General features: G+C 35.3%; 1 protein-coding gene across 4 annotated transcripts in view; it reads right to left on the reverse strand.

The window, feature by feature from the left end:
- Positions 1 to 880: 880 nt before the first annotated feature.
- Positions 881 to 24,981, reverse strand: part of P4HA1 (prolyl 4-hydroxylase subunit alpha 1) — a 66,920-nt gene continuing 42,819 nt past the window's right edge. For 2 of the 4 annotated variants that reach the window (XM_081267565.1, XM_081267566.1), the window contains exons 9-14: positions 15,080 to 15,179; positions 11,170 to 11,223; positions 7,671 to 7,736; positions 4,354 to 4,422; positions 3,542 to 3,638; positions 881 to 2,251 (exon numbers count right to left, since the gene is read on the reverse strand). In XM_081267565.1, coding sequence (XP_081123691.1) covers positions 2,181 to 2,251; positions 3,542 to 3,638; positions 4,354 to 4,422; positions 7,671 to 7,736; positions 11,170 to 11,223; positions 15,080 to 15,179 — 457 coding nt within the window. In that variant the 3' untranslated portion in view covers positions 881 to 2,180. The remainder of the gene's footprint in view (positions 2,252 to 3,541; positions 3,639 to 4,353; positions 4,423 to 7,670; positions 7,737 to 11,169; positions 11,224 to 15,079; positions 15,180 to 24,981) is intronic. The other 2 variants (XM_081267564.1, XM_081267563.1) reach the window with 2 other exon arrangements.

The following is a 24,981-nucleotide window of genomic DNA, read 5'->3' on the forward strand; positions in this document are numbered from 1 at the left end:
TTTTACTGAAGTAAATGGCTAATTGCTTCTTTCATCATTGTATTTCTCATTTAGCCAAAGAATCCTACAGTTGCCTTGGTCTTCTTTTACTAGGTCATGACCTAGCTATCACATTCACATATCCTGCTGTTTAGGATGTTCTGGTGGATACATCAGTTAACAATGAAACGTCTAAATTTGAAGGATAGGCCTAGGGTTGGTGAAGAAACCAGTTTCCACATTTTCCAGGAGAGTTCATTAACTTGAAAGGTCAGCATTAAAAGGAAAAAAAAAAAAACTTGTGACAGCTAGACCCCAAGCTTCCTATTTTTTTTTCCCCTCCTTTTTCATTGGAAGGAACAATCACTGATACTTATGAAACTGTGGTGGGTTCTATTGAGACCTAACTCTGAAAGGAGTTTACCAATCCCCATGTGGGATTCTGGGTGAATATAATGAGATAATTCGTAAGGTCATGGAATATGCAACTTCCTTGTGAAAGTCATCTTATTTGCTAAAACACATAATGGCAATACATTTTATTTTCTATGCTTTCAATACCCATCTTATTTCTATACTTTTGAATTTGTTGCTTCAATCTTGATTAGAAATTTTTGTTGTTGATGTTCTGGGGATTGAACTCTGGATATCATTTATGCTAATAAGCATGTGCTCTAACACTGAGGTACATCCCAACATCCTCAGCCTAAAAAAGTGAAAACAAATGAAAATGCTAGTCTTAATGTTTTTGGCTAAAATACTTGGGGTGGAACAGAGGGTAGCTGAGAGAAAGGAACTTTGTAGTTCATTTATACATAGGTAAAAATAATAGCTACTTTCCCACAGAATCAAACAGAAACCTTCCTTACATATTCAAAATGCGAAAGGATAAAGAACCAGGATTCACCACAAGTAAAAAGTTGGGGTTAATTAACATAAGTTCACAGCTTTCTACTATCATACCCTATTTCTGAATAGGAGAAAGCCTTAAGTACCATTAATGTAATAACCCCAAAACTAACCAAAGCAAAGCTCTCTAAAAGAAACTTTTTTTTTTTCCTGTTTTGGGAATATAAAAGCTGGAGCCTTGTGCATACTAGGCGAGCTCTACCACTGAGCTAAAATCCCTAGCCTAATGGAAACACATTTGACTGATTAATTTATCTGGAACTTCAGAGTCTTTGGCCCATAATAATGTGTTATCAGTGTGAGTGAAAACCAAGAGTTTATAAACCTAAATCTTGTGTATTAGGTAACATAAATTAGAATTAAACCATTATTACTATATTAGACGTTCGATTTAAATAAGAAATACACAGAAAACAAACATTTTTTAAAAAGATTTAAGATCATAAATAGGTTGTTGTCACAACACATTTCAGAATTTTTAAAAAACATTTTGGTTTTTTAAGAAATATTTTTTAAAAAATCAATTCCCTCATTGAAAGGACCTGTACATTTTTAAAATTCCAGTCTTATAAGGCACAATATTTAATCAGAATGCCAACATCACCACCCTGCTATAGTAGGAATAAGATGCAAGGTACTGGCACTAAGAAACAACAAAATTTCCGGAAAAAAAAAATCAGTCATTTAAGAAAAATGAAAAAGACAAAAATGCCTAGTGTTATGGAAGACTTTCTGTTAAAATACTTAAGAGGAGCTATGAGAAAAGAGGGGCAGTAGCAAAATACATTTTCTTTAAAAACTTACCAAAACCAAAACAGCTTTGAATAGTGTATGGAGGGGGCAAACATCTAGAACCCAGATCAGAGCCCTAGATTATCACTATTGTCTGAGCAGATTCAGAAAATAAACAGGAAGACTTGGTTAGTATGACACTGTAAGGCATTTGTTCTGGCCTACCACCCAACAATGGAGATATAGTGGAATATTAAAATCACAATTATATTTTATCCTGCCAAAAACATTCTTTAAAATATAAAATTCCTCATTTTTAACTTTGCCTCATTTCCTGTGGTATCAACTGAACTTCAAAGTTTTATGCAATGTGGTGATTTACTATTTTAAAAGGAAGAAACCCACAAAGTGATTGTCCACAGATGAAACACGGGATGAGGTTCATGACTGAATCAATCATGGAGTGTTAGTCAATTGTAAACTCTCAAAGGTTAGGACTAGGAACTGTATCAGACACTAATTAGAGTACAACAATAGGAATGGAAAGGGAAGCCTATTTGTCATTCCAATTCTGACAAGGTACATGGTCTTCGAAATTCTTGTCCACGTTCATGAAGCCATTTATTGGATACTGTGAGGAGGAAAAAAAAAATTAATTTTCTTCCCTTCTAAATGCTAGTCTGTAACAAAGTTTCAACAAGGACTAGGAGTTCAAGACCAAAACCAGATAAAGGCAGACATTACTTTAAACACTGGGCCTGGAAATATGATTTTGTTATGTACTTGTATGTGTACATATGTATATACATTTGAGTCTGTGTGTTTCCTAAAGTTTCCAAAATGAGGCTTGAAATGAGTACAAATAGGATTCAGATTGAAAGGTAAAACAATGCCCTGCTCTAAATATGACATCCAAAATAAAAATGAATGTAAACTTTCCCATATAGAAGAGCAACTCTGATCAATCACTATTATTATGTGCTCATTAATTTTCCTTGGTTCCTAGATAATTAATTTCTTTGAGATATATTTTTTAAAATTTTATCCTTTGGGGTGGGGTTGTGGCCCAGTGGTAGAGTGCTTGCCTAGCATGTGTGAGGCTCTGGGTTCAATTCTCAGCACCATATATAAATAAAATGAAGGTCCATGACAACTAAAAAAAATATTTTAAAAAATTTTTTTCCTCCTTCATCTCCAGTTTCATAAACTACATACCTTATTTCTTAACTGCTATTCATCAAACTGTCACTTCTTATTTTTATTTTGGTACCAGAGATTGAACTCAGGGGTGCTTAAGTACTGAGCCACATTCCCAGCCCTTTTTACTTTTTAAGGTGGGGTTTTGCTAAGTTGTCCAGGCTGGCCTTGATCTTGCAATCCTCCTGCCTCAACCTCCCAAGTTACTGAGATTGCAAGTACGCGCTACCACACCCAGCTCTGGATTCCTTATCTCTTGAATCTACTATTTGTTCCCTAACCCTTCTGCTGCTGCTTTAGTTCAGGCTCTCGCTTCACCATTGCCAATTTAGAGGAAAAGAGCCTGCAGAAGGCTTCCCCAAACTTAGGTTATAAACAAGATGATGATTCCCTTTGTATTAGTGTGTACTGCATGATACTGCTTGAGATTCTATACTAAAAATTCATAAATCAAACTCTAAGCCTCCGAGGGGAAGATGTTTTATCATCTTTGAGTCAATGTTTCTTATAAGAACAGGTGGAAATGCAGTTAAAAATATCATCAAAATTCTGATCTGAAAAAATGAAAATTTATATAAAGATCAGGGACTTCCTTGGTTGAATCCCATACAATCAATGTTAGTCATATGAGGCAAATCTATGGCAGGAGGTGCTTTTGTTTTAAAGTGTAGATTATGAGTTTCAAAATAAGACATTCTTTTCATGGAATACAAGAAATATTTACCCCATTTGTTTCCAACTAGCACTGGACAGGCTGCATGCCGTGTACTATAATCTCCTTCTCCACTGGCGAACAGATTATACCAGAAAACAGCAGTTCCCTGTGGGAAACAATTCAAAATTATCCCCAAATAAAATGCCAGGTTAGCTGAGGTTGAGGCTCAGTGGTAGAGTGTTTGCCTAGCATGTGCAAGGGCCTGGGTTCGATCCTCAGCACCACATAATAAATAAATAATATAAAGGTATTGTGTTCAACTATAGCTAAAAGTAAATTTTTTAAAATGCCAGGTTATAACTTTTTTGGTTTGTTTTTTAATAAACATTTCTTTTCCCTTTATTTTCATGTGGTGCTGAGGATTGAACCCAGTGCCTCACACTGTGCTAGTCAAGCACTCTACCACAACCCCAGCCCTACGTTAAATATTTGTTTCCTCTGGGGAAGCATTATACTTCCCCCTAATTTAATTCTGAAAGTGATAAAATCACTTCAGAAACTTTCCTTGATCATTTTAAAAAGTTAATAACACAAAGCTTCTTGACGAGAATATTTGCTAAAACAAAGATAATGAATCTAGTCATAGCAAAGTGAAGAGGAAAAAAAAGTCTGAAAACCAATGTTAGGGATAAGAACTTTAAAATACCAATCCCTGGTTGTTACTCATCTCATGGTAATTAGTGCCATAAATCCAGAGATAAATTTTTAAAGGTAGTATCCTTTAAGGGATATATTAACAATCAGACCATGAAATACAAGTGCACCTCCTCCTCAGGGGAAAAACAGACAAAAACAAAACTCCCACAACAAACCCAGCTTACTTTTTTGGGCCAAACACTAGCTCCTACTTCAGGAAAAACAGTGGCTCCTCCTGCAGACACATCACTCATCTACAAGGAACAAGAGGGCATCATCAAAAGTGTTATAAAGTAAAACATGCCAATGAGGAAAACGTGATATTGAACTTTAGAATACCAGGGACATATAGATTCCTATTTACATAGCTGGTCTTTGCATGATACTCAGAAAAACACTACGAAAGCATGCTTACCAGCAAGGGAGATGAGGATATAATTTGAGATAGGCACTTCTTTTATATCAACAGGGAAAATGAAATGACTTGAAACCAATAAATCAAGTAACAGGCATAAACATCTATTTTATTGCATTAACATGTAATTTCTTGGGCTGGGGTTGTGGCTCATCGGTTGAGCGCTCACCTCTAATGTGTGAGACCCTGGGTTCGATCCTCAACACCACATAAAAATAAATAACATGTAATCTCCATGGAGACAAGAATGTCATTTGTTTTGCACTTCTGATCTTTAGCTTCTAGAATAGTAACTCAAGAACAGTAGGTACTCAACAAATATTTCTTTAAATAAAATCTAAACAAAGAAATCGGCTTATCATTTCTCATGCTAGGTAACCAATTATGTTAAAAATGAAAGGATTATATTAAGTTAGTCATGAAGGAAACATAGAATTAAAAACAAACATTTCAAATTAACAAGCACATGCACCAAAATAAGGTAAAGGAAGTATAGATCATAGATCATATCCTGAAGTTTTTTTTTTTTTTTTTTTTAAAGCAACACAACAGGGGCTGGGATTGTGGCTCAGCGGTAGAGCACTCGCCTAGCACAGGCGGGACCCAAGTTCGATCCTCAGCACCACATAAAAATAAAAGGCATTGTGTTGTGTCCAACTACACCTAAAAAATAAATATTAAAAAAAATTAAAAGCAACACAACATAAGGTATGATAACATTTGTTATCATATTGTGATAACAAAAGTCTATGTGTAATATCAGCTTATCTGAAATAAGACTTATAAATACAAAGATAAGATTTTGGGGGGTAATATTGCTCCCCCCAAAATACAAAGTATGATCTCACATCAGACTAAATCAAGGTAAAAAGTATTAATGAAGGGTATTTCACAAGAATGAATGTATAATAATGAAGAGCTTATCTCTTAAGCAATGAGAAAATCAACCTTGGAGATATTTAAATGTTATGCATGATAGGAAAAATAAATATAAATGCAATGTGGCTCACCTGGAAATAGTATTTAAATATAAGAAATGAATACTAATCAAATGCTATTCAACTATTTTAGAAAAATAGGAAGAAGGAAATAACAATAATCTAACATAATCTAATAGACCAAATAATATAACATCAATATTCATAAAGCAAAGACTTATGAGAAACAAACCCAGAAACTAAGGAAACACAAATGGCTCTAAAACATCTGAAAATATGTAAGATCCTAAATAAACCTTTCTAAGAGAAATACAAAATTAAATAACTGCCAATTTGGTGAGTGGAAGATATATAGATCAATAAGTCTGACAAATGTATCACACTTAGAGGTAGGATGATTTGGTACAACCTCTATGGAGAACTCACTTCTAGAAAGTATGTAAGCTTTCACAGCATAAAATTATACACTGTACCAGTTTCTCTTCTGGTTTTTCCTTGGTGATATTTCTTTCACTTTATTTTATATGAAACTTAGTAATGTACCTTACCTCTTTTCAGAAACGAGATGGAGTTGTGAGGGAAATGCAATTAGGAAGACAGGAGAGAGGGGAGGATAAGAGGGTGAGAAGGTGGAATGGAGGCAGGGAGAGAGGAAGAAAATAGACTGAGCAAAGACAGATATTGATAGGGAGCAAGATACCACAGATAGCAAAGAATTCCATAAAAGTCTAATAAGGGTAAGAGATGGAAATAATGAAATAAGGAAAACTAAGTCTAGTTATAAAATACATCTTTAAAATTAAAGGTCATAGCCTTGTAGCAAATTATATTTTCCAAATATATATTGTATTCCAAATATGGATGTATTCATCACAGTATGCTTCATTCTACATGTTTGTTGTTGTTTTGGGTCTCATGCATGCTAATCCACAACCATGCTACTAGTGAGTTACACCCACAGCCCATACATTCTCTTTTTACATGACACTGACACTCATCTCAGGTGGTTGAACTTATATTCCCTCACCTTGAAGCGGGGCAGAGCTTTATGATTGCTTTAATTAATATAATAAAGAGCAAAAATTACACTTATTATACTGAAGGACATTGAGGGTAGGTTATAAAAATGCCATGTACTTTTGCATTGTTCTTTTGGGATGCTTTGTCTTGCAATCCAGACACCATGCTGTGAGGAAACACAGGTCACATGGATTGACTAGACTTGAAGTATGCTGTACAAAGAGCCAGTTTCAACCTCAGCTTCAAGATGACCCTAATACCAAACATCTGACTGCAAATGTGTGAAATCTGGAGCAGGAACCATGAACTGAGCCAAGTCAACCTCATAACCATGAGATAATATTAAAAGGACTGTTATTTAAAAAAAATTTTTTTTTAGACTTTGGACATTTATTTTGTTCATTTATTTATATGTGTTGCTGAGAATTAAACCCAGTGCCTCACACATGTGAGGCAACAGCTCTACCACTGAGCCACAACTCCAGCTCCAGCTCCAAAGGACTGTTATTTTAAACCACTTAGTTTTGGGGTGATTTGTGATGCAACAATAGAAAAGAAGAAGAAATATGACTGAAACTTTATTTGAGGGCTGGGGATGTAACTGTGGTAGCCCTGGGTTTAAACCTCAACATCACACATACCAATTTCATTTTACATTTATGTCTATATAAATTTTTTTAAAAGATCGGTGTTTTGAAACTAACAATGTCAGAGTTGTTTACTGCTGATAGGGCTTTTGGAGTACTGCAATGTGCTATTTGATCTGGGTACCAGTTACCAGATGTGTTCACTTTGTGTAAAATTACCAAGATATATACTTAATGTGTATATTCTTCTGACATGATACTTCAATAAAAATTCTAATTTAGAAAAGTTTACTAAAATATGTGAATATATGGGCTTTTACATATATTAATTATACATCACAAAACAATTCTATTAATCATTAATATTTGAATATTAACAATTTAAATTTTAAGTTTTTCAAATTTCTACACTGAACTTCTATATTACAAACTAAGTTAATTATAAACTAGGATGTTAAATAGGAATAATGCTGAACAATCTTAGCTGAGTTCATCTAAATATTATGTGATCAAATCCCAACTTAAATTTAGCCATAACTTACATAAAACAGCCATGTAGCAATTCTGTTTCCTGTCCCCAACTCTTTGAAAGCATCTGGCTCATCTTTCTGTGAATGCAACAATGAATTCAATGATATAAAATTCAATAATGCAAATACTCTAATAATAGCTGAACATCAGTAGTAATAAGCTGAATTATAAGCCAAATTGTTCCCTTATAATGTCCATAAGCACATACAATAGCTGCTTAAGTATCTGTTGAGACTGGTACTTCCATCAATATCAGGATAAAAACAGATTTGTTAGCCTAAACAATAGTAGCCAATATTAAATGACTATAGATTATTTAAAAAACATGACAGCCATCTCATAGCTACATTCATGAAGTATATTCTCTGTGGATAAAAAATTTACACGGAGATTATTTTTCAGCTTATTACCTCCTCAAATACTTATTGCAATTCTGATTGTCTTTCTTTTGGATAGTCAACAATAATGAGGTTGAAGACTTCATATCTATCAACTTAAATCTAAATTAAAATACATAAAAATCTCTTGGCATTTATGAAAATGTATCTTTCACACAAATTTGTATACCGTTGTTTGTAATAACCCAAAATTGAAAACAATCCGAATGTTTTTCGATTTGTGAATTGGTAAACTGAGGTGCATCTATGCTATGGAATACTACCAAGCAATAAAAAACTCACTGTTGATGTGTGCCTCGAGGAAATTTTATGCTTGGTAAACAAACACAATCTCAAAAGGATACATACTGTATGGTTCCATTAATATAACATTTATGAACTAACTGAAATGGAACAGATTGATTACCAGCAGTTAGGGATGGGAGGAATAAGTTTCTTTATTAAAGTTTTTTAAAATTTTTTATTCTAATTTGTTATATATGACAATGCATTACAGTTCATATTATACATATAGAGCACAATTTTTCATATCTCTGGTTGTATACAAAGTATACTCACACCATTCGTGTCTTCATACATGTACTTAGGGTAATGATGTCCATCTCATTCCACCGTCTTTCCTACCCCCATGGCCCCTCCCTTCCCCTCGCACTATCTAGAGTTCGTCTAATCCTTCCTTGCTCCCCCTCCCAACCCCACTAGGAAGTTTCTATGTAGCTTTAGAGCAGTACTGCAAGGGAACACTGCTGTGACGCTACAGTGATGCATCTTGACTGTGGTAGTAATTGCATAAAGCTACACCATGTGCTAAAACTGCATAGAGCCACACAGAAACAAATGCACATAATTGGTATAATATGCATACTCTTGGTGGATGTGTTAATGCCAAATTCCAGGTTTGGATATTTGACAATACTAAAGTTATGCAAGATATTAACATTGGGGGAGGATAGATGAGGGGTGCATGGGACCTCCCTGAATGTATGTTTACTACTTCCTATGAATTAATAATTAAAAATAAAAAGTTAAAAACATACAACTTAGTTTTGTAATTCAAGGATTTAACTGTATAGTTTTCTACACCATCAAAAACCTTCATATCTTTGAAAACTGAAAATAGAAGGAAAACAGGCTTTACATGTCTTGATAGAAAAAAGGCCCAAGATTTGGGGATTAAGCCAGTAGAGGGTTTTTATAAAATATAGACTGTTTTCTGTGAAAAAGAATCTACCAGGCTGGGGTTGTAGCTCAGTGGTAGAGTGCTTGCCTAGCATGTGCGAGGCCCTGGGTTTGATCCCCAGCACCACATAAAACTAAATAAACAAAATAAAGGTATTGTGTCCATCTACAACTAAAAATATTAAAAAAAAAAAAATCAACCCTTGTTTCATAATGGTGACCAAGAATGTTGTGGATACATGAGGCACATTCCTTAGAATTCTGTCATTATAATAAAGATTAAATTAAGATTGGTAATACTATACTTTAAAGCCAAATATATAAAAGAAGTAAAAAGAGACTAACATTTATTAATCTTAAATCAAGAGTACTTGGCAAGCAGCACAAACTTTTATAAACTGCTTTAATATTATTATCCTCTATCCTCTAAGCTCTCTGGATCCTTCTTGTTTTTTGAGATAGTGTCTTACTATGTTGCTCAGGCTGCTCTGGAATTTCTGGGCTCAAGTGATCCTCCTGCCTCAGCTTTAAGTAGCTGGGACTACAGACACACACCACCGTGCCTGGCTTCTTTTGTTTATTTTCCTGTCTGAAAATGCGTTCATATAATTGCTTCAGATCTATTGGTTCAGAATTCATATGAATTCGCTTCATCTGTCTCTATTCTGTTTTGAACTTAGCCATTACAATTTAATTCTCAATTATTTTTTAATTTGAGACTTCCCTTATTTTTTAAGTATAAAAATTCCTTCTTATAGTTTCTTTTGTCCCATTCTCTAAGTACTATGTAAGTATTTTATATTATGTATCTGATAAATTTTAGTATGTAAAATCCTGGGTATATCTGTCAATTGCTTTAGTCCTACCAACAGTGTCTTATTTATTACCAGTTAGTGATTTTTAAAAAATGAATCCATGTTTATAGCTTAAGTGCTCCAATGAGGATTATCTCTCTCTAGACAGGATATGAATTTGTTTCTGACACAGCAAGGAATACCACCTAGCTGAACACTGTTCTTTTCCAGAGTAGTAAAAATTCAAAACCCAGATTCATGTGAGGGTAGGCCTATACTTCTAGAAGCAGCATCCCATACCACCCCAGCCAGGATAGATTATTTTCAAACCCACTCTTTTCTTCACTGAAGGTGTAATTCTTCTGGAGATTTAGGTGTGATACTGGCGGTTCAGATGCAGCAGCTCACATTGTGGCAGATCCTCTCCCTGAGCTGGTAATCTGGGTTCTTGCAGGTATGTGCCTCTGGCATCAGCTTTTCTGTCTCCTGTTAACCATCTAATTTTGGTCTCTAGGTGTCTTTGTTCAGTTTGTCTTTGGGAATATTCTTTACTTTCTTCCAAGCTTACCAATGCACTTAACCAAGTAATCTTAAATACTTTCTCAGTTATCTAGGTGTTTTTTACTGCTAAAATGGCTTTGCAGAGTATATATTTGCTATGGATTTATAACACTAAAATAACAGAATAAATACGTTGACATTCTCTTCTTGACCAACGCTACTCAGGTCCCTCCAAAATCTCTTTTCAACTAGGCCCCAAATTCCAGGCTTCTGTGTTCACTTCTGCGTTTAAGCAAGAATCCTGCTAAAGTTAATTTAGCCAGGATTACCCATTCTCAATATCTAATCAGGTTCCTCATCTTTTATCCCCTAAGTGAATATGATCTCTCTGCCCTTTCTGCAGCAAGATTCTCCTCTTACCTCTTCCATAATTTTTTACTTTTCCTTACTGAATTTGGAGTTAAGCTCTCCCTCACTGCAAAACCTGACTGCAGTGGTCCCTATACTTATCTAATCCAATAGTCTTCTACTGAACTAAGTCGGCCTTCATCTTTAACAAGGGTCATGAATAATTTTTTTTTAATAATGTAATACCTAAGCTTCAGTGGATTTGTTAGGTCTCCATGTCTTTTACTTACCCGTGCAAAGTCAAAATGGGGTTCATACTGTCCTCCAACTCCATAATTTGCGACCTGAAGAAATAAAGTATGAATTAAAGAACAGTCAACATTAATGCTTTAAAAAAAAATTCTGTGAGCCCTATTTTGGCCTTTTATATGGTTAGGAACTTCAAGAGAAATAAAAAAGTATTTAAAGTCAATGAGAATTCCAAAGAAAATAGGAAAGAAAAACTAAGGATAGCTACTATGTGCTATTTTTAGAAACTTAGTTAATGGGATTTTTTCTTTTGCTTTTGCAGTGAGGGAGCACTTAAGCATATTTGAGAGACATGCTTTTTCCAAATACATAATTTAAACTAAAATTTTGAGATTGCTATTTTCACAAATACATCTTCCTTAGAAATTTAAATTTTAAAAGTTTCTCAAAGCACCAAATGCTAGCAAATTCCCAATGTACTTTAATAAAATTCCTTTCCTTGAATATTTTTTCTTTTTTTTGAACCCAGGCCTTGTGCATGCAAGGCAAGCACTCTACCACCTGAGCTATATTCCCAGCCCTTGAATATTTTTTCTTTGCTAAGATAAAATGGGAAAAGGTCCACATCTATTTAGTCATTCCTGCTGAAGGGCCCCAACAACTTCAGTTGGTTATGACAATATCTCAGTGTGAGAAAGAAGGAAATAAGATATTTGTTCTGGGCTGGGTGCAGTGGTGCATGCCTATAATCCCAGCAGCTCAGGAGGGAGAGAGAAAGGGGGATCGAGAGTTCAAACCCAGCCTCAGTGAGGTGCTAAGTAACTCAGTAATACCCTGTCTCTAATAAAAATACAAAATTGGGCTGGGATTATGGCTCATGGTTGAGTGCCCCTGAGTTCAATCCCCAGTATCCAAAAACAACAACAACAAAAAAGATACTTGGTCTAATTTTTATGTTCCAGCTCTCCTATTTACAATGTTTGTAATGTTGGATACATCTAGTTTTTTTATTTGGAAAATGATGCCTTCCTTAATTCCCTCCATCACAATATAAAATGCTGACAAAACCAAAGGAGAATGTAACTAAAAGAATGTTGCTGACAAAACAGGAGATCATAATTAGAAGTACTGCCCACAGAAAGTGCAAGTCATGTATATTATTCTGGACATTTTATTTTTGTTTTAAGTAGGTGGACCAATCTGTTAGAAATTGCAAACCAATCTGTTAGAAATCTACAATTTGCTTGGAAGAGGTTATGGAGGTTACAATAAAAACAAGATTGGAGAAGAAGATGACAGTGTTTTTTTTTTTTATAATAATCGGATAACCACAGAATAAATGACAATTTAAGAACATATAAATATAGGCAGTTCTGAATCTCATTTACTATGGCTTATCTACACCAGGACCCTAAAACACAGTTCAAATTTCAGTTGCCATGGTATATTAACTGTAATTGCATAAAGTAAAACTTTGCTATTTCTTCAGTCCACAAGTAACTATGTAAAATAAAAGCTACACATCATGATCAATAATCAGTCATATCCAATCTTTCAAAGGCTGTCAGTGACTGGTCACTGTGCATCTGTTATTTTTTGTTTTAAATTATCATGACAAGTGACTTGCCAAGATAATTCAATAGGAAAAGAACAGTCTTTTCAATAAATGGTTCTGGGACAATTGATATCCACAGGAAAATAATGAAGTTGATTGCCCACCTCACAATATCATATGCAAAAGTTAATTCAAAAATCAAAGACCTGAATGGAAGAGAGAAAACTGTAAAATTCTTAGGGATCAGTGATATAGCGCAGTGTCAGTGTGTGCTTAGCATTTGTAAGGCAAGGGAAGAGGGTTTAATTTCTAGTACTGAAAATGAAAACTACACAACACTTAGATAAATGCACAAATGTAAATCTTCATAACCCTGCATTAGGCAATCATTTCTAAAAAGCATAAACAACAACAAAACCCTGACAAATCAGATTCCATCAAAATTAAAAATATTTGTGCTAGTAGATGCCATTAGAGTGAAGACAGCTCACAGAATGGGAGCAAATATTTGCAAACCACATCTGAAAAGGGTCTGGTATCCAGAATATATAAAGAACACTTGACAAACAATTCAATCTGAACATGGGCAACAGATTTGAACCTCTTTTTTTCCCAAAAAGATATAGTAAATGGCCAACAGCACAGGAAAAAGATGTTCATTATCACTAGCTAATAGGGATATGCAAACAAAAACACGAGACAGTACTTCAAACTCATTAGGATACCTACGCTAAAAACAAAAAACAAAGACTGACAATATCAACTATTAAGGTTGTGAAGAAACTTTAACTCCCATATATGGCTACTGAGAACATAAAATAGTTCAATCACTTTGAAAAACAATTTGGTATATCCCCAAAGTTAACCACTCTGGAAAGCAGTATGGAGATTCCTTAGAAAACCTGGAATGGAACCACTACTTGACCCAGTTATCCCATTCCACAGCATATCCCAAAGGACTTAAAAATCAGCATACTATAGTGATATAGCCACATCAATGTTCATAGCAGCTCAATTCACAATATCTAAGCTATGAACCAATATAGGTGCCCTTCAGCAGATGATAAATAAAGAAAATGTAGTACATATACACAATGGAATACTACTTAGCCATAAAGAAGAATGAAGTTATGGCATTTGCTGTTAAATGGATGGAACTGGAGGCTATCATGCTAAGTGAAATAAGCCAATCCCAAAAAAACAAATATTCTCTCTGATATGTGGATGCTGACTCACAATTAGGTGTGTGTGGGAGAGTAGAAGTTCAGCAGATTGAATGGGGGAATGTGGGGAAGGGAGGGGGAATGGGAAAGACAGTAGAATGAATCCCACATAACTTTCCTATGTTCATATGCAAATACATGATCAATGTAACTCCCATCATGTACAACCACAAAAATGGGAAGTTATATTCCATGTATGTATGATACATCAATTACATTGTGTCATGTATAATTAAAAAGAACCAAAAAAAATGTTACCATATGAGTCAGCAACTCCTAGGCATATACCCAAGAGGATTTAAAATACCTGTATATGAAATGATCACTGCAGTTATTCATAATAACAAGTAGAAACAACCCAAATGTCCATCAAGTGATGAACAGATACATGAAATGTATTCTACCTACAAAATGGAATATTATTGTGCCATAAAAATAAATAAAAAAGGGCTGGGGTTGTGGCTCAGCAGTAGAATGCTCGCCAAGCACGTGCAAGGCACTGGGTTTGATCCTCAGCACCATGTAAAAATAAATAAAATAAAGGTGTTGTGTCCAACTACAACTAAAAAAAAATTTTTTTTAAAAAGGAATAAAGGACTGATATATGCTTCCACATGAATGAACCTTGAAAATATAATGCTTAGTGAAAGAATATACAAAAGGTCACATATTAGACGATCCCACTTATATAAAATACTAGCAAAAGCAAATTCAGAGACAGAAGGAAGACTAGTGGTTGCCAGGAGTTCAGAGAGGGGGAGTATGGTATTACTATTTAAAGGGCATGGTTAGGGTTTCTTGCTAGGATTGTGAAATTTTTATGGTATGTGAATCACATTTCAATTCAAAAATTTTTAAAAAGTCAAAATTCATAGTGGCTACCCTCCAGACAGCCTGAGGAATGAAAAAACATATAATGTACTTGTCACATACTTTCCATTTCCCTGTACATTCATATTCAATAGTACTTCATGTTTTGACAAAATTCAAAGGTCATAGAACAATTATAATTTCTCCCACTGATTATTAAAATCACATTGCATGGTTTCAGGCAACAGTTACTTTTTACGGTTTCCAACTATCATGCAAATAAAGAACTGCCTGTTCAGTGTCTTCTTATCTGAAGCCTTTCTTGAAGAACTATAAAAATAACCTGCAAATATGATTACCTACCTGTAATTCCTCTGCTGTGGAAACATCGAGTCCTGTTAGATCTTGAATTCTCATATTTATTCGAGACACTACAGGGTCTTCATAGCCAGAGAGCCAAGCACTAAGGACAAGAGAATATTAGTTTTACTGATATTGTTTTATTACATGAAGATTGAGCTGTAATGGGGAATGGGAAAGACAGTAGAATGAATCCCACATAACTTAAGAGTAATGGGGACTAAACCCAGGGGTTTTGTACCACTGATGCATATAATTGGCCCTTTTTCTTGTTTTGAGACAGGGTCTCTTTAACTTGTCCAAGCTGTCCTTGAACTTGTAATCCTCCTGCTTCAGCATCCCAAGCTGTGATCATATACCATTGCACCTGGCAAGAGCTGTAATTTTAAAAATCATAAAATATAGGACAATAAACGCTTAAAGGCATTTAGGTGATTTGCTTGTTTGTGCTTTTTATTAATGAATATATTTTTTTTAAAGGATGTCACATTCTATAGTTAGAGATTGAAAGGAAAATATTTTTATCATTTTAGTGTTTCTATAAAAACGGTTGGATTAATGTAAAGAGACCACACTGAGAATTTGTTTCCTTGAAACAACATCTCACTATGTTCCTGGCCAATCTGTTAACTCCTGGACTCAAACAATCCTCTTGCCTCAGTCTCACATGTAGCTGGGATTGTAGGCAAGCATCACTGTGCTTTGGCTTAGAATGGCAATTTCTAAAAATTCTAGAAAAATACATTTAAACTGAAAGCAACTGTTTCATATAATGTATAGGAACAAACTGGGGTGGAGGTCAAAGGGTCTTTAGTCACATGTATATAATAGTAATATTTTATAGGAAACAAATTCATGTATTTTATTTATTTAAATAAGTTTTATAAAAATATCCAAACACACCCACTAAGATAGTTATAACAAACTGATGATAAGCATTTATAGAAACTGGAACCCTCATACATTGCTGGTGAGAATGTAAAATGATCCACCTATTGTGGAACACAGCTTGGCACTTCCTCAAAAATGTCAAGTACTACCCAGAACAATGGCACACACCTGTGATCCCAGCTACTCTGGAGGCTGAGGCAGGAGGATTGCAAGTTTGAGGTCATCCTTGACAACCTAGCAAGATCCTGTCTCAAAATAAAAAGGGCTGGGGATGGAGCTCAGTAGTCAAGTGCCTCATGAGTTTAATTCCCAGTACGGACAAAAGAAAAAAAAAAAAAACCCAAGAGTAACCATATTAGCTTATAGCCATCTACGCAAATTAAATATTACATACAGAAATGTTCAGAGCAGCATTACTAACAGCCAAAAAAGTAACAACACAATGTCCATCAATTGATGAAAAAACAAAACAAAACCCTAAATGTAGGGTGTGTGTGCATATATCCATAAAATGGACCTTTACTGTGCTGTGAAAGTACTGATATATGCTATAACATGGATGAAAACTTATAAGCATATTCAGTGAAAGATGCTAGATTCAAATGGCCACATATTATATGATTTCACTTATATGAAATATACAGAATAGGTAAATCAACAGATGTAGATTAATGATTGCCAGAATAGGATGGGGGGCAATGGAGAATAACTCATATTTTTGGGGTGGGGGGACAAAAATGTTTTGGAATTAGACAATGGTGACAGCTATACAACTAAAAAGATTAAAAATCACTTGAATGCACATTCAAAGGGGTGAATTTTATAGTATGAAAACTGTATTTCCATTTTTAAAAATATAACTCCATCATAAGGCCCTGGGTTTAATTTCCAGAACATAAATGATAGAAGAACCCCAAATTCAACTATATCCCCTTTACATATATTTTTAAAAACATTTTTTAATAGTTGTAGATGGACAGCATGCCTTTGTTTAGTATTTTATGGTGCTAAGGATCAAATGCCTCACAAATGCTAGGCAAGTGCTCTGCCAGTGAGCTTCAGCCCAGCCCCTTCACATATATTTTTGCCCAGTCTATTGGCCCTTTTCTTTCTTCATTTCTCCTCTCGGTAAGCTTAATTCCGTGGTTTGTCATTTTAACAATATTTTTGCTATGGGACTAAATTTAACCAAGAAAAACAATCCTGCATGAATTTTTTCTCCAAGCTATACCTATGTCACCAAACCATAGTCACAAAATAGGGCAGAAATGGTCCACTAAAAAAACATGAAAACCAACTTTAAATGGGCCCTTACTCTTACTTCCTTCTCTATTCTGGACCCCAACCCACTCAGCTTCTTCTTTACTCTGCAAATAACAGAGAACAAACCACACAACTTGCCTACATTAGTATCCACTTGTTCCTTCTAGTTCCTAGGGGCTAACCTAAGGCTTACCTTTTCCTTTAGATTCCATTACCTCAGGCCATCTCAGGAACTGATTAGCCTTTCTATGATCAACTTGTTCTCTCTCTTGAACCCACTGCCCTTAATTGTGGTGCTGGCAACTGAACCCAGGGCCTTCTACATGCTATGCAAACATCTTAACGTTGTACTACAACCCATCTTCCTTAATAATGCCCACATCTTTTAACTGGGCTTAAATCTCTCATTTATATAGAAAAAAAATTCCCACAGTTTTCTCCTTCTTACCAGCTACCAAACACCTTATTCCCCTCTTAATCAACTTTTTCAGACTCATAAATCCATTCTAATCTAGTTTTAGTCCCTTATCACTCCATCTAAATTGTTCTTGATAATGTTACCCATAATCCTATCGTGCTACTAAATCTAATAACACTTTCTAATTCCTGTTGTTTCTCCCCTTGGTAACATTTGACAGTATTAATTCTTTCTGGCAACTCTTCCTCAAACACTCCTTCTCCAGATATTCCTGTAATGTCTGGCTCCTTTACAGTCACCTCCACAGCCTTCTACCTCCCCTCCCAGGACTTCACCACTTCCTATGGAACATGCTGCCTCTAGCCCTAAGGCTAGTGCCATGCTTTTCTCTTTGCCCAGAATATTCCTTTTTGCTTTGCAAAATCAAGGCTATGGATAGCATCTTAGACATCACTTCTTCAGAGAAGCCTTTCTTGGCCTCTCTCCCTGTCAGACTAAAGTCAAGTCTTCTAATACTCTTTTTTTTTTTTTTTTAAAGACAAGGAAGAAAGGAAGAGGAGGAGGAGACAGAAGTTTTTTGCTAATCACATGAAACTGGCATAAATAACATCCTATTAGAATTAAGCGAGGATAAATACTGTTATAAAATTTCTATTTCTCACATCCATTTCAAAGGAAAATATATTTGGCTTTTTGATCATATGGACTGATGTCAGTGATTTTGATCATATGGACTGATTTCAGTAATACCATGTGTGTGTTGTGTGGTATCAGGGTTTGAAACCAGGGTTTGTTCTACCTAACACTGAGCTACATCACCAGCCCTTTTAGCTTTCTGAGACAGGTCTAATCCATCCAACTTTTAGTCTTCCTGCCTCAGCCTCCTATGTAGCTGGGATTACAGGCTTGCACCACCATACCTGGCCAGTAAAACCATTCACCACCCCACTGCATCCAGTAGAACCATTTTAAAAAAATAGTAAATAGCAATTAACATCATCTCAACTGCTAAGATATTGTCTTAAAGGCAATTATAAAATCATATAATAACAACTGGCAGGATTAGGACTGTGTTGTAGAACACTAAGAATCATCTCTATTTTAGCTGTTATATCAATACACCTTGCAGTTTTCTCTCCCAGTTTTACTCTCTTTTGGAGTACAATAAATAATATAGGTTTATAGATAGGGAAGTATTATGAAATGCAGCTGTTCCAATTTTCTAAATTTTATTCCTTCAAAAGTAAATGGGGGGCTGGGGTTGTGGCTCAGCAGTAGAGCTCTCACCTGGCCCTGGGTTCGATCCTCAGCACCACATAAAATAAAATATTGTGTCCATCTACAACTAAAAAATATTTTTTAAAAAAAGTAAATGGGCAATTCATGATTGTTAGGAGTAATTCTTTGAGATACTTCCAGTTTTCTAAAAAGCAAGGTTTCTGAATAAGTTCTTAAAACTAGTTTTTCATTTTGGTACAAGAGCTTATAAGCATTATACATTTTGATCTGAATTTTAGTACTTCTTTTATGAGGATTAATGTTTTAGTTTCAAACAAATTCTACTTAGATTTAAAAACTGAACTGAGATCTTTTTTCCACTTGTATACATTAATGTGTTAATCTAACATACACATATACACTTGTATATGAATGTACATGTATTCTAAAAGTAAGTTACTTTTACCAGTAGAATAAAACTAAACTCAAGAAAAAACTCTGAGGAACAGTTTGGTTTGCCTTAGAAATCCTTTTCAAGGTTGGAGAGAGCAGGTAGTTTGTTAAGAGTACAATAAAACTACCTATAGTCTAAACATCTGTCAGTCTCACACTGTGTCAGATTGCTCTGCAGCACAGGTCTCTAGAGGGATGCATATCAGACACAGCATGCTGTTGGGTCGTCAGTCAACGCTATCTGCAATCTTCCAGTAACTTTTATTTTCCACTTTGTGCCTAGTTTTTGTACCAAAGTAATCAACACATTCAAGAATATCTCCCTCTATAGAATGCCCAAATAATAGCCTTTGTGCCACTACACTCTCTAAGAATAGATATACACTTTCATTTAAATCTCCCTTCATTAACTGAATGCTGTAACTACATCTTCAAAGAATTATATCCAGCTCTGAATGCTTCTACCTCCATGTATCCCTGTAGTTATTTCAGAAATAACTGCTAACACACATTATCCGCCACAGCCTGGTTCATCTGTTGCAGGTCATATGCCCTATTCTCAGAATACAGGGATCAGAAGGATCCCATCCTGGTGGGAATCCTCTTCAGGACTATTTTCTTAAAGGACTTATATTCTCCTGGCACTCCTTTTCTTTCCGAGAGGGAAGAAGCATTTTTTCTTGTGTATTTTTTTTAGTTGTCAATGGACCTTTATTTATTATTTGTGTGTTTGTTTATATGTAGTGCTGAGAATCGAACCCAGTGCCTCAAACATGCCAGGTAAGTGCTTTACCACTGAGCCACAACTCCAGCCCTGGAAGTTTTTTTTGCCTGCAGATATTCTTAATGTTTTCTTAAAGTTAATAAGACTTCTTCACAAAAGCAATCTATTTTGTGGCACCTTTGCTACATACTGGAACTGCAATGACTTTGGCATCTGCTGGATGCTACTAAATGAATCAGCATGATAGTTGGGAAAATAGAGGGTGTCATCAGCTGTACACCCAAAACTCTCCTAGGTATCTCATAGTCCTTTAAAGAATCTTGGAGTTAGCAACTGCCTACAGCCTGAAGCACATCAGGGAAGGCCACCTATGAGCATTAGGAAGTGAAGAAGGCTGCTGCTTCAAAATGCTTTTTTTTGTTGTTGTTGTATAAAACATTGTATTTATTGATCTTTTGGGGGGAATGTGATGCATCACCATTTTGTATTACAGCAGAGCCTTAATCTTGTAGCTTTGTCAATGTAAGTTTTTTTGGCTGGCTATGTGAAATACATTCCTGGACTTCTGCCCTCCTAATTTTTCTTGGCCATCATCTTTCACCAGATCTCCCACATGCAGCTGCTCAAGTTCCAGGTGATGCTCTGCAAATATGCTTTTATAGTACTATGCTATCCTTCCTTTCTAGCATTAATCACAGTAATAATTTTACATTTATTTGTTATTTGACTATAGTAGATATGTTAATTTGACTCTTATTTCCAAATACATATAAATGCTGCCTGTTTCTGCTCACCAGTACAACTGTAGAACCTACAATGTCTGGCATATAGTAGATGCTTAGTAAATATTTGCTAAATGAATGAACATATTCTGTACACTTCTTAAAACAAAGCCAAGATTTATCTTATTTTACCAAATTTCCTTGTCTGTTGATCTCTTATAAATTTATCAGGACTGGCCGAGTAGATTTCCTTAGTGAGCAGAATGGGACGAATAAAAGAGTCTTATTGTAAATTATATAGGTAACATACAGGTAATAAATATTAAGAATTTGATGGATTTTTTTAATTTAATAAGCAATCAGCAACTGACTTATAGTTAGCTGCAATGTAAAACTGATAAGTATTCTAAGAAAGCTTCAAATTAACACATCTTGATAACTGTTCCTATTCTATCCTAGAAAACTATTACCTCAAAAATCTGTTACCCAAAAAGAACCTGACTTCTGATATCTTCACTCTCCTTCCCTGCTACCACCAATTTAAGTGTCTAGGCCTATCTTTTTCTTATACTTTAGTGGAATCATTTCCTTCAGCCTTACAGAGGCATACTCCCCCCACCTCCCCTTCTGGGCTGAGAACTAAACTCAGGGCCTTGCACATGCTAGGAAAGCAATTTGCCACTGAACTAAATCCCCAATCCCCAGAAGCAGACTTTTCTATGATGCTTTTGAGTCTATCCTACTATCACATACCTTATTCTAGCAGCTGTAGCCTCCCTTTTTATCTTTAATCTCCTCCTTGCCAATGCTTGTTTGCTTGCTTGTTTTGGTACTAGAGATTGAACCCAAGAGTACTTTACCACGGAGCTATTTTAAGACATAGTCTCATACAGTTTCTGAGTCTGGCCTCGAAATTGAGATCCTCCTGTCTCAGCCTCACTGAGTAGCCAGAATTATAGGCATGTGCCACCACACCCCACTCTAGTGCTTGCTTTTTATTCTTCACTGTGAAGTCTCCTGCTACCAAGAGGGGAAAAAAAAAACTTTCATTTTTTTGCTCTTCTAGAAAGTTATCAAAGCTCTCACTTTACTCATGTAAAATTACAAAAGCAAAAAAAAATGTTTGTTATATTCAACAAATGGTCATGGAACACTGGATAGCTACATTCAAAGAAGAAAACTTCATACTATATTAAAAAATATTTTACTCAAGATGTATGAAAGAGTCAGGTGTGATGGCACACGTTTCTAATCCCAGCTACTCCAGAGGCTGAGACAGGAGAATCACAGGTTCAAGGCCAGCCTGGACAACAGGGCAAAACCCTATCTCAAAAAATCAAAGGTGTGTGTCTGTAGTTCCAGCTATTGGGAGGCTGAGGTGGGAAGGTTGCCAGGAGTTCAAGCCAGCCTGTATAGCACAGCATGACCCCATCTCAAAACAAAAAACAAAAACCACACTCCACCATAAGATATAACACTTAACCTCTACTGGGATGGATATGATCAAAAAGACAGTAACAAGTCAGGGGCTGTGGCCCACACCGGTAATCCCAGGGACTTGGGAAACTGAGGCAGAAGGATTGCAAGTTCAAAGCCAGCCTCAGCAACTTAGAGAGTCCCTAGGCAATTTAGCAAAACCCTGTTTCTAAATGAAAAAAATAAGAAGGACTGCAGAAATGTAGCTCAGTGGTTCAGCACTCCTGGATTAAATTCCTAGTATAAAAAAAAAAAATTCCAGGCACAAGTATGTCAATCACTAGACATGATAGACATCAAAAACCTTTTTCAAAAAAAAAATTATACAATTTAGTGGTTCTTGATATATCCATAGAGCTGTACAATCATTACCAATACTTAATTTCAGAACATTTTTACCACCACAAAAGAAACTCAGTGCTCATTAGCAGTCACTTCCATTCTTACCAAATATGTCATTTATCAGAAAAATGATTTGTAAATATTCTATAAGTTACCTTTCCATCTCTTGATTGAATCTGTGGATGCATAAAAAATTTTTTTCTGATACAGTAAAAAAAATCTGGAAAAACTAGAAACCTAATAAATTGTTGGTGGGACTATAAAATGGGACAGCCACTTTGGAAAACAGCCTGACAGTTTCTCAAATAGTTAAACAGATTTACCATATGAATCAGCAATTTCACTTCTAGGTATAAACTCAAGAAATTTAAAATGTTTGTTCCTACAAAATCTTGTAAATATGTATAGCAGCATTATTGTAATAAAATTTATATATATTTGCACATTCGTGGGAATATCTCTGGATAAATTCCCAGATGTAGAATTGCTACAACTTTTATATTCTGAAAAACTATATCAAATTGTCCTTTAAAAAGCTGCACTGATTTATACCTGCTTATTTCATAAATGCTTGTTAACATCAATCTTTTTATTCTTTGTCAATCATAAAGGCAAAAATAATTTTAATAGTTTAAATTTTCTTAAAACTTTTAAAATTTGCACTTCTGATTATAAAAGATCTCAATGGAAGGTTTGGAGCTTAGCCGTTAAAGCCAATAATGATTACAGGTTAAAAAAAAAACTTGGGGCTGGGGATGTGGCTCAAGCAGTAGCGCGCTGGCCTGGCATGCGTGCGGCCCGGGTTCGATCCTCAGCACCACATACCAACAAAGATGTTGTGTCCGCCGAGAACTAAAAAAATAAATATTAAAAAAAAAATTCTCTCTCTCTCCCCTCTCTCACTCTCTCTTTAAAAAAAAAAAAAAAAAAAAAAAAACTTGGTCATTTTAACCGTGGTTCTATTGTAGTCACTGCAGAGGAAAATGAATGACACATGGGAATCAATCCTGCAAATATATCTTTGCAGACATTATTATAGACCTATCAGGTAATTTAAAAATCTAGCTGTTATTCCTGCATTTAATTTAATCATCAGAAATCATGGTTTCTTTTTTCTAGTACCCAGTGCTTTACCTAAATTAATATGTAAAGTTATTTAGGGGTGGGGATGTAGTTCAGTAGTACAGCACTTGCCTAGTGTGTACAAAGCCTTGGGTTTGATTCCCAGCACTGCAAAAAATAAAAAGAAAAAAATAATTTAGGAATAAGTAAATAAGATTACAGAATTTATTTATTTATTTTTTTAGTTGAAGTTGGGCACAATATCTTTATTTTATTTTTATGTGGTGCTGAGATCAAACCCAGAGGCTCGCACATGCTAGGCGAGGGCTCTACCGCTGAGCCACAATCCCAGCCCCAGAATTTATTTTATTTTATTTTATTTTTATTTTTTAGAGAGAGAGAGGGAGAGAGAGAGAGAGAGAGAGAGAGAGAGAGAGAGAGAGAGAGAGAGAGAGAGGGAGGGAGGGAGGGAGGGAGGGGAGAGAGAGAATTTTTAATATTTATTTTTTAGTTCTCAGCGGACACATCTTTGTTGGTATGTGGTGCTGAGGATTGAACCCGGGCCGCACGCACGCACGCTACCGCTTGAGCCACATCCCCAACCCCAGAATTTATTTTAATAGGAAAAAAATCATTTGAAGCTGGGCATCTAATCCCAGCTACTTAGAAGGCTGAGGAATGAAGATCATAAGTTCAAAATCAGCCTCAGAAATTTTGTAAGACCCTCAGCAACCTAATGAATCACAGTCAAAATAAAAAGGGCTGGGGATATAGTTCAATGGTAAAGTGTCCCTGGGTGGCTCAATCCCCAGTAGGAAACAAAAACAACCATTTGAAGATTTCTTTTTTTTTGTACAACTGTATTAGAAAATGTCAACTAAGTTATAGTGTTTTCCCCATAACACAGTTTAGTGCCAAAAGGAAAAAAAAAATTTGCTTCAAATAACTTCAAACAAATCCCTAACATCCATTAAAAGCTAAATTGCCCAGGGCTGGGGTTGTGGCTCAGTGGCAGAGCACTTGCCTAGCATGTGTGAGGCACTGGGTTCGATTCTTAGCACCATATATCAATAAATAAAATAAAGGTCCATTGGCAATAAAACAATAGTAAAAAAAAAAAACAAAAAACTAAATTCCCCCAAATATCTTCCTTTTGGCCTTAAAGACAAACTTATTAGCCAAGTCGTACATTTAATTAGGGTACTATTTTTTTTTACATCATCATTTTTTAACATAATTTTTTTAAAAATCACAATAATGCTTTATTGAAAAGAAACAATATTCTCACACTAAACAAGCAAAAGTGAATAAAACCATTTTGGAGGTTTTGGAGATT

The sequence above is a fragment of the Spermophilus citellus genome, assembly GCF_964194105.1.
Source record: "Spermophilus citellus genome assembly, chromosome: 15".
Taxonomy (NCBI): domain Eukaryota; kingdom Metazoa; phylum Chordata; class Mammalia; order Rodentia; family Sciuridae; genus Spermophilus; species Spermophilus citellus.